Source organism: Contarinia nasturtii, unplaced genomic scaffold, assembly GCF_009176525.2.
Source record: "Contarinia nasturtii isolate CC-2019 unplaced genomic scaffold, AAFC_CNas_1.1 Cnas_scaffold_695, whole genome shotgun sequence".
Lineage (NCBI taxonomy): Eukaryota > Metazoa > Arthropoda > Insecta > Diptera > Cecidomyiidae > Contarinia > Contarinia nasturtii.
In genome coordinates, this window is record NW_022198046.1 from 6378978 (window position 1) to 6390147 (window position 11170).

Below are 11170 nucleotides of genomic sequence, written 5' to 3' on the forward strand. Positions count from 1 at the left end.
TACTTTCATAAAAGCAAGACAAAAACAGTCGTAAACATTTTTGTTGCTGCTTCTTGAACCAAAACTTCACTCTGTTTCTTTCACCAATTGTACAAAGAAAATTTACATCTTAATCCACATTATGTTGACTTAAGAGGCAAACGATTTTTCATCATTGTTTTGTACGATTGCCGTATTGCCGTTTGTACATGGAGTAATGTGCAAAGTTTTTCCCCCGCTTTGAAATTCCACTTAAATAGGCTAATAAGTGTTAAGTTGATTTTGACTTGAAACAGACAACATAACTTTTGCCACTTTAATTCGCTACAAAAGTTACAAATTCATTACCGAAAGGGACATAAAAAAACCAACGGGAGTTTTAAAAATTGTGTCATTTTTTTGTGAGATGATTTTGTTCCTCAAAATCTCCGCACATCAGATTCACACTGTATCCTTGACTCACATTATGACGATGAAATCAAACTCTTGCCTTTAGTCACCAATAGCAATGCAATAGAACTTCAAGGCAAATGTATTCCGTCAAATTCAATAAAAATCGAAATGATGCTCGCGTTTTTTATGCTTTTAGTTCAGCATTCCTGTTTTGGTTTATGTACTGAATCTCTATAGCATTAAGCGCGGATTTTTTTTTGTTTATCAAATTGCACAGATGTGCTTGTTTCACTGGATTTGATTCCAATCGATACGATACTTGCCGTTGTGCAAGCTGATACGTATACCAAATCTCCTTTAACAATTGTTTTCGAACTTTGCTTTTCCACTAAAAGCATTCACACCATGAGGATTGGCATCTTACCGGATTTTCGCACAAATGCGAATCGGTTATGTTTAGAAATCAAAATTTAGGTTATGCTTATATGAAACACAAAGCTATAGCATTTTATTCTCTATAGAGAATTGAATTCGAAAATATAAGCATCACAATCACTTTAAATCTGATATGGAAATTCACCCATATCCCCATCGATACGAAACGAGCAGAAGAATAGGTGAGAGAAAATGGAAACGCAAAGATCTGGCACAAAATAAAGAATTCACATATTTTCGATGAGGGCAATGATCAAAAGCAATGAACCACGTCAGAAAACCAGAGCAGTTATAGGCATCACGGAGGGTTGGACACTTTTCTTGTAAGTGCTACTCTTTCTGGTATTCAGGTGCGGAACTTGAAAACTGATATGGAATAAGTGCTGGCACTCATTAGTGGTCGCACTACTCCGGTGTCAATAACAGCTCTGCAGAAAAAAATATTAAGAAAAGAGTCGACTAATTAAAATGACGATGCTTGAAGAATATCATATGTTTGGCCCGCAAATACTGGCTACTTACAAGTCCCAGGCACGTCCAGTCCAAATTTTGCACTTTGCAAATCTTCCGAAAAACTCCGTGACTTTTCCCAACGTTGAAGCACACTTTCACGTCAAAAGAATGATAACAACAAACAATTTTAAATGGCATACTATTTTTCTCAAATTTAAGTTATTGCTCGAAGCATCAAACTTTGACTACTCGTCCATATTTTGAAACGAACTGTATTAGAAAAAGCCGGTACCTTTGAAATCGAGTCCAATCGAAAGATTTCTTGACGTCTCTTCTCAAAATATGTGTAAAGGTTTGTTTTCCTAAATCAGATATCAGCGATTTAAAAATTATGAATTTTGAATAAAATCTTTAAAAATAGTTCTTTTTAATGTGTTCCACTATTGCTTTGTTTGCTTTAAAAAAATTGTTTTGGCTTTTGATTCGTTGATATTTAGCTTTTCAATGGAGGACGGTTAATATTCTATAATAAGCTTTCTCTCAATACATAAAATAGCCTACATTCCATACATCTTTATGATATGTTTATTTATTTATCGGCCAAAAACTATCTTTTAAATATTTTCAAGCTTTTCTTTATTCAAATAATTATTCTAAAAATTAAATTAAAATCGATAGTTTTATTATATTTCTTGGTTAAAGAAAAGAAACATTATGAATAAAAACAGATCGGAAGCTTCATTGACCCTAACGCCATCTACCGGAAGTAAAAAAAGCATGCTCAACGTAAACTCTATCGATGTACTAAAACTAGAACAGAGTTTTGATGTGTTGAAATGTCATTCAGTTCTGTCAAGCATTTCTTTCAATACAAAAACACGTGTAATCAATTCAGATGTGTGTTTATTCCGCATGTTGTTTTGCGACAAGAGTTTAAGTTTCTTTAAAAAAAAATTTATTTAGAAAAATTAGTGAAAGTAAAAAGTAAACAAAAATAGTGTGAAATATGTCGACATCTTTAGCGGAACAATTGCGTCGTTTGAAAACGCCTCAAACGACTTTGTTGGTTGATAGCAAAAAACGTGCATCGATTTTGTTCAATCCAAAGGAAGCGGCTGAAAAGGATCGTGAAACTATTTTCGATATTGGTTACAGTGGTTTTGAAGAGTTAATCAAATTGAATCCGGCCTTTTTGCAATTTGAATCGTCACTTTTCGATAAAAATGCACGTGAATTTCAACGAGCCGTAGAAAACAAGGACATAAACCGTCAATTGAAAGAAGTGATTAAGAAATTTCTCATTCATTTATCGCCTTATTTGCTGTTGCAACCTTCACATAAATGCTTGGAATGGTTAATTCGTCGTTTCAACATCAATTTATATGAAAAGAGTGAATTTATGATGTTGATTTTACCATATCATGAAACGACAATTTTTGTGAAATGTCTTCAAACAATGAATGTAAGCGATGTAAATGATTTATGGCATTGGTTGGAGCCGGTGAAGAAAAACGGAGTTCCGTTATCAAAACAAGCACTGTTGAATCGAGTGGGCAGCGATAATTTTCTTATGTCGTTCATTTGCGAATCGATTGTTTATGCGGTGAATGAGCTTGACACACGGTCACACACGCTACAAGTATACTATGCATTCTTCTGCACATCGATCATTGGCGCATTGGATGCTGTTAAAATCAATGAATCACACATTACAAACATTTATGGAGCCATCCGAAAGGGTATCAAATCAACGTCGATCGACTTTTGTGCTGCTTCTCTCATGATTATCGGACAATTGGTGAATAAAGTGAAGCTAAAACGCGAAATATTGGAATCATTCGTTAATATGCTGCTTGAACGAGTATCGCACGCTAAATTGCAACAGGATGTCATCATTTTGCTGGTGCTTATTTATCGCAATCAGAGCGAAACTATTGGAGATATTTCCCAAGAATGTCTCACCAAATTACTAGTGAATACCAAGTGGTTACCACCAGTTTTGGCGAAGATTTACACCGAGAACGTCAATATTTTACCATTTTACTTGCCACTTCTGTCGGCTTGTCTCAAGCACGTTCAGTTAAAATCAGGCAGTTGGAAGAAATGTCGTAAATTCTGCGATGCACTGCTTTCGGAGATTTTCTTTAAACCAGAACATGCTGAAAGTGTCATTCGGTAAAATAAAATGATTTCTTCATTTTTTTTCAAAATTTTTAATTATTTTATTCCTTATTTTTCTCTAGCTGCACGTTGGACTCGTTTATTTTAACTGAAAAAGTTGACGACACCATCATTGAAATCGAATCGGGCAACGAAGATGAGGATATGGAAGGGACTGATAAAGGTATCACCACCTGGTATACCAACACATTAAAGGCACTTGAACGTCGCTATCCAACCACATTCGATGCGATTGTAAAAGAGATCGTTCGATCAGACAACAAATCGATGAGTGAACTGAAAAAGCGTTCACTAAAGAAGGTATTGAGCTTCTTGTTCACCATCGTTTGTGCCGATGACAATGTGAATCTATTCGAAAAGTTATACCATTACAATGCTCAGCAACGTGTTGAAGCCATAAAATACTTGGTGAAAAACTTGAGCAAAATGAGTTTTTCAGACGATAGTAAGAGTTTGCTGAAGGGCAGCATTGCGGAACGTCTTAGCGATGATTCTCCATTGGTTGTAAAAGAAGCGCTTAAATTCAACAATTCGGCTTTGCTTCGGTTCATGAATAAAGCTGAACTCATTAAGAAATACGTAAGCATTTTGGAGCAAACACTAAAAAAGCCAAAAGTATGGGAAGATACCGCATTGGAGGCAGTCAAGCACTTGGGTGACCTATGCTCAAAAAATTTCCCCATTGAGATTTTGGTGGCAATTTTACCGTTGTTATTACAACCATCGGAACTTAGTGTTGGATTTTTGCGTAAGATTTTCATTTCTGATTTGGCAAATCATGTAGAATTGATTAAAGCATGCAAAGATGCAACGGCGGGCACTGGCGATAATAAGGAAGCTATGACATCGGCCATCTTGAGAGTATTTGAGTCGAAAAAAGGTCTACCGCAAATTGGACACATTTTGAATTTCATTAAATCAACCAGTGACGAGGATCTATCGCTGAACAAAGCATTCTATGCTATGCTATTGCTCTTCCATTCATTTAACGTCGAGAAACCGAATCCATTGCATTTGCCGGAAATTTTGAATGTAATCGAACGATTTGAAAAGCAATTTAAAATGGGAAACTCAGACAGTGCCAAATGGCCAAGTTCGGTGGCTAAAGGACGGTATCCTGTAAATATTCATATTGCGTTCATCAAAAAAATCATTGACACACAAGCGAAAATTGTACAAGACCAATTCAAAGGTAAATTTATTGAATTCAGCAAACCAATGACCAATTTATCTTTGTTGCGTCAAATTTTTGAATATTTTATTGCGCAAATGAGTCGCCGTCAGTCGAAATACGCATTGTTTGAGGATGGTTTGAAACATTTTATCGCAAAATTATTTGACGATCCGCAAAAATGCATTGAATATCTGTCAAATTACTATACAATCGATGTATTATATCCGGAACCAAACAATTTGGCACCCAGCACCATTTCGATTGAACATCAAGTGTTCATCATCAACTATGTGAATTCACTCATTCAAACCGAAGATGGCGTTCTTCATGGTGTTCAAGTTCAATTGCAACCATTTGTTCGTATCATAAATGCACTTCGATCACCGAATAGTGAGGTTAGAGAGGCAGCCTACGACACATTTGTCATTCTCAAATCAACCGATCAGCCGAAATTCAAGACTTTGATTTCAAAACTTGTTCGACGTCAAAGTGAAATTTTAATGGATGACAATCAATTGCCGCTGATTTTATTCAAGATTTTCGATAAGAAACCATCAACCGACCTTACCAATAATCTAATGGAATTTATGGAATACATTGCAACGTCTAATGACAATGAATTTTTGGTGGCTCATCTCTTGGAGGCACTTACCCATGTCAATAGCGAAGAAATTCTCAAATCCATTGTCAATATTGCCATGGATATTTTGACAGCTGCCAATGAAGAGATGGAGAAAACGGCAAAGAAAGTTCTCTGCTTGGATCACTTCAAATCGACCATTATTCGAAATATTCTATCACGTTACACTCAACAAACGATTAAACTCATCAAAAAATTGTCATGTCCATGGCAAGTTTTGCTTAAGGCGGCCGAATCGTATGGTGTATTGTTAAAGGGAAAATCAAAAGAGACACCAGTCACACACGTTATTGTAGACGTATTCAATGATGATCTGTTCAACGAATTGTCTGAGGCAAATCAACGTCAATTCATTGCTGCATTAGTTAACAGCGCTACATATGCTGAAAACGCTGGATTGTACACAAATATTAGCAAATTTTTCAAGCAAATTCAATTGAATGGCCGCATTTGTGTGGAAATTCTTGACGAAATGGCCAAAACAGATCAATTTGAACGAATGGAAGTGGATGAAGTGCCGGCAACGACACGACAACGTCGTAGTTCACAGTGTGCCAGTGATGGTGGTGCTTCGGCCGAACTATTGAAAATGAAATCATGGAAAAGAGGCGTTACATGGCTAGAATTTTTACAAAATAAAAAGAATATTAATGATCCACACCGTATGATTCCATCGTTGTTTGCCGTACTACAAAAGTGTCTTCAATTTGAAGATCAATCGAATGTGGAATATGTGAAACAACTATCATTGGCCTGCCTCTATCATCTGTGCGTCATCATTGCTCCAGAGGGTAAAGTTCAAAGCAATTTGATTTCGGAGAAAAACTTCAAAATCGAACCGGTCGTTCAGTGCATTCGAGGCACACAAAATCCACAAACACATCACCATGCACTGCAATTGCTGTCGCATTCAGCAAAAATGTTGCCGGAACAAGTTCTGCATAATATGATGGACATTTTCACCTTCATGGGTTCGTCTGTGGTGAGTTTTATTTTTTTTTTTAAATTGTTATATCTTTTGACTAATTTGATCTTCTCCAATGACAGGTTCGTCATGACGATGTCTACAGTTTCCAAATAATCACGAATATCATTTCATCGATTATTCCAACATTAACACGAGTGAATGAAAATAAATCCGAGGCTGAACGCAATGAGCTTGTAATTCCAGTGTTGAAGGTATTTTCCGATATCATTCTCGACGTGCCCGAGCATCGTCGCCTGCCACTATACAATAAACTCTTGGACACTCTGAATGCTGACAATTATCTCTGGATGTTCTTAACAATTCTGATCGAGAACTACATAACGCATCATCAACCAGAAGTTGAGAAAACAATTCGTCAGCCATCTACATTGGCCGTTGAATTGCCACAACGAATTGAAATTGCATTGGCTTTGGCCAAAGAGTTCGATGCAAGAACCATCATAGTGACAGCAACAAAAATGATTGGCTTCCTACAGAAGATGCCAGTCAATAAGCCAACGAATGAATCGGAAAAAATACCCGCCGAAATATCAGCACTGTTCAATATAAATGCATGGTCAAAGAGACAATTCCGTCATTTCAAATACGAAACGCTTAAAGTCATAAACACACTAACATCGTCCGTTGATTTTGTAAATAAAGTGGCTGTACTGAGTGACGATGAAGCTGCAAGCATAAAGGAACACTATCAAAATGCAATAATCAACGTTTTAACATACATTCCAATCATATCGAAAGCAACCGAAGCTGAAAATTCACATGCAGACTATTGGAAGGCACTGCTTCATAATTGCTTTGACATTTTGGAAAATGTTATCTCGTTGCTATCATCAAATGTGCTATTGGTGGTTGTTCACGGATTGCTGTCGCATAAATTGTCCAGCGTACGACGTCGAGTCATTGAACTATTGATAAACAAGTTACAACACAATCCAGAGATATTCAGCAAGGAAAATGCAAAAGATTTGGTTTCATTGTTGGGTACGTGTTTCGTTACGAAATCTATTTTTATTTAAAAAAAAAAAAGCTAATAAATTCTGTTCTATTTTGCAGAACCACTCACGAAAATCATTGAGTCAATCATCGATGAGAAAAAACTTATGCAAAATGCATCATCCATTGAAAATACGGCCATTCAACAAATGGCACTGATGGCTGTAAAACTACTTAGCAAACAATTGGCTGAAAAGCATCCAAAAGATTTCAAGTATATTGTTGAGACTCTCATCGATATTTTGCGCAAAAGTGAAAAAGTGCCACGTATCTTATTGGCCACCGTTTTGTTGTGTCTATGTGAGATTTGTGCCAATCTTCGTGTGCATTCGATTGCATATTTACCAAGTTTTATGAAAATTTTCTTGGAAATATTGAAGGGATACACGAAACCGGAAAATGTTTGCAATGACGGTAGTGTATTGATTTATTTCGTGACTGGTTTATTAAAAATTGTCGGAACATTGGCCCTATACATGAGCCCATATCTTGTCGAAATGATAGTTCGACTATCACAAATTTGGTGGAATATCGAAACCGAGGCAACCAAAGATCCGAAACGTTCATTTGTTATCGATCGATTGAATGGCATTTGGGAGAAATTGTCAACAACATTGGAATTGCGTATTTTAATTCCAAGCATTGACCAGAGTTACAAGCGTTTGGTGAACGATGAGCAAAGTATTGCGATTGGACCGTTGATGTTGCTTCTAACACAAACATTTGAACAACAAGCAGCTGGAAATATTTCACGTTTCATGCCGGACATAACGTCATTCTTCATTACAGCACTTCAATTCCGTTCCGATCATGCCGACATCGAATTGGCCACTTTGAATAAACTTGAAGATAAAATTGTCAAATCCTTCGGTGCATTGACATTGAAATTGTCTGAAGGAAGCTTCCGACCGTTGTATTATCGCATCTACGATTGGGCCATAAAACAAAATAACAAAGATCTTGACCATACCATCACATACTTCCGATTGTCCATCGAAATTGCTAATTCGCTGAAATCTTTGTTTGTGCTCTTTGCAAATGATTTCATCGACGACATTCCTGAACTGCTGAACAAATCATTGGCTTCGGAATTCACAAAACCAAGCGATGTTCTCGTTGCCAAAACAAGCCTTTTGATCGAAGGTGTTATAGAGACACTTTATCAAGTATTTTTGCATGATAGTCGTGGTTTTATAAATGGAGCTCGTTTTGAAGCAATACTTCAACCGCTGGTCGATCAAATCGAGAACCAATTTGTTCTGGATTCACCGAAATTGATGAACTTGGTTTCATTAGCATTGGCACAACTTGGACAGGCTGTCAACGATGATATTCAATGGAAACAATTGAACTATCAAATCTTGATGAAGACGAGAAATAACGAATCACGCATACGGTACAAAATATTCATACAACTTATTTGTTTTTCATCAAAAGTACTTCAAACTAAGTTGTGTTATTATTCTTTTTTTTTTGTGTTTCTGCAGACTCTTCGCCTTGAAAGTTGGTGTGGCTTTGGCAGCCAAACTTGGAGAAGACTATATGCCACTGCTACCGGAAACCGTGCCATTCATATCTGAGCTATTGGAAGATGAAAATCCGGAGGTGGAAAAACAATGTCAATTGAGTGTACAAGAACTCGAAAAAATTCTTGGCGAACCACTACAAAAATACTTTTAAATCTGATCTTCGTTTTCGAACGAGTTGTTTTTTTATTTCAATTTAATTACATTTTTTATTGTATTTCGTTACATACAATAAAAAAAATCAAATAGTTAGTAAAAAATAAATTTCGTTTAATTTTCACTGTCATTAATCGTTATCGGTCACAAAATGAATAACGAAAAAAAAAAACCAAATGAATCAAAGTAGAATATTCTGAATGATATGAATTGAATTCAACGTCAGTTCATATGTCCACCGGAGACACTCTCTTATCACGAAATCGTGCAGGTAATCACCTTTGTTTGAGAAATATACGACCATAAACTTTCCTAATCAAATACAAACGAGATATATGTATAATGAAATCATAGAGTTGCGTGTATAACGATATCACATAAAATATAGCTCTATCAATGGAACGGAGTTCGTTTCGTTTGTATACGTCATTTTTCAAGTGATTAATGAAAAATCTTTTATTTACATTGCGTTGAGATAACAATTGGTTTTTGCTTCAGTTTCGTCTCAGTTTAATACAGATAAACACAATCAGATTCCGTCGGGTTTTGATAACGTGTTTCCCATCAAGCCATTTAGAAGCAGATGATATATTCCACATGATTCGTCTTTACTATCTTTGATTCTTATTCTTGGAATTATTTTTTTTTTTTTGAATGAAGAACCTTAATAAATCATATTAAAATTGAATTTCTTTGGAAGTACTATAGTTATAACGATGACAAATAGACAAAAAATGTACTCTAATATATATATTAATAATAACTCTGAATTTAATGAAAATATCTGCATAAAATCGTATATAATAACTTCATTGGCAAATCTAAATGAATAAATAAAACTTGAACACATTTTTTTTCTGAAAGAAATCGTTGTCGATGAAGCCATTTTTGAAATTATTCCTAGAAGTTTCGACGTTTTAATATTTATGACGGGAATTTCACAGAATATCATAAAAATTAAAAACAAAAACATTCTCGCTGATATTATCTCATCGAACAAAGTGCAGGTACATGAGGTGGAAATTGATGAAAAAAGTTCACGTGATTGACATTTATATCTTGAATGGATTTCAAGTGAACAGTACTTCAAGATTGGAAAAGTTGTATTTGCTTTGTTAATTGACCCCTGATTCTTGGGGTCAAAATTGTTTTTACAATTGATTATCGAACCACACTGGTTGGATGGAAATCTCAATCGTTGTCATCAAAAAATGTCCATATGTTGGTCGCAATATATTTCGATTGCCTATAGGCATGTAATCATTTTAATTGAATGCATACAGTAATCTCTAATAATTACGTCTGTCGAATGTTTGTGTCATTGTATTCTCACAAATAAAAAGAATATTTTTATGCCTGAAAAAATGATGGTATTTATTCATTCATAATTTTCTGCTAAAAATAAAAATGAGTACAATTTAATCACAACTCAAAAAAACTCATAATTAAATTTATCAAAGTAAAATAAAATTCGAGCAACCGACGAAATGTATATATTTCGAAATATCCAAATAAATCGAGTTCCATTCAACCGATGTTATGTTAATTTAAAATTTATAATGTGAATGTGAAAATGATTTTATGTGATTGAAATAAACAGCGTCATGGGTCTTTAAACTCATTTCGTTTAGTACAATGTTAATAAGTAAAATGGAAATAATTCAGTCGAAATATTAAAGCAGTGATTTGATTAGATGTCATGCACGTGCGACATGAGAGCAAAATTGTAAATTGTGTATCGAAAATAAAATTAGTTCCGTATTATTTTGGGGCGATTGCATGTGTGATGCAACTCAATTCCTGGATTAATTTAAATCCATCACATAGACAACCATTGAATTTGTATTCGGATCAGCGTTACATATACGCAACATTTAAATCAAATCGGAGGATGAGCAATTAAGTTACATTCAAATGACAGATAATAATTATTGTCATATCGTTGCCATATAATTCAATTAACTTTGGATGAAGAGTTACTGTGTGAGCAGCCAGCCACCTACCTCTATATTCATGCACGCAAACATCAACCATTTGAACACAGAACTATTCATATCTATGTATATTTGATGCGTACTATTACAAACAACTCAATTACATTTTATCGTTCATGGCCCATACCATTTAATATCGTTTGTCGTGTTTCTCGCTCTCTCTCACTTGCCGTTTGATCGCAATTGTCAACCTGCCGCTCGTTTGTATTGTATTGTTAAGACTGTATAGAGAAAAATATGCTATTTGTTGGGATGCGT

General features: G+C 35.2%; 1 protein-coding gene across 1 annotated transcript; it reads left to right on the plus strand.

Moving 5' to 3' along the window:
• Nucleotides 1–2146: 2146 nt before the first annotated feature.
• LOC116340931 (HEAT repeat-containing protein 1 homolog) lies at nucleotides 2147–9222 on the plus strand. The gene is made up of 5 exons (XM_031767690.1): nucleotides 2147–3435; nucleotides 3504–6237; nucleotides 6303–7224; nucleotides 7297–8632; nucleotides 8724–9222. Exons 1-5 carry the CDS (start codon nucleotides 2267–2269, stop codon nucleotides 8914–8916), a joined length of 6354 nt encoding a protein of 2117 aa, XP_031623550.1. The 5' UTR covers nucleotides 2147–2266; the 3' UTR covers nucleotides 8917–9222.
• The last annotated feature ends 1948 nt before the right edge of the window (nucleotides 9223–11170 follow it).

Coding starts and splice junctions, on each gene's coding strand:
- LOC116340931 (XM_031767690.1), top strand. CDS start 2,267: ATGTCGACATCTTTAGCGGAACAATTGCGTCGTTTGAAAACGCCTCAA. Junction 6,238..6,302: donor CCTTCATGGGTTCGTCTGTG/GTGAGTTTTATT, acceptor CTCCAATGACAG/GTTCGTCATGACGATGTCTA. Junction 8,633..8,723: donor AATAACGAATCACGCATACG/GTACAAAATATT, acceptor GTGTTTCTGCAG/ACTCTTCGCCTTGAAAGTTG.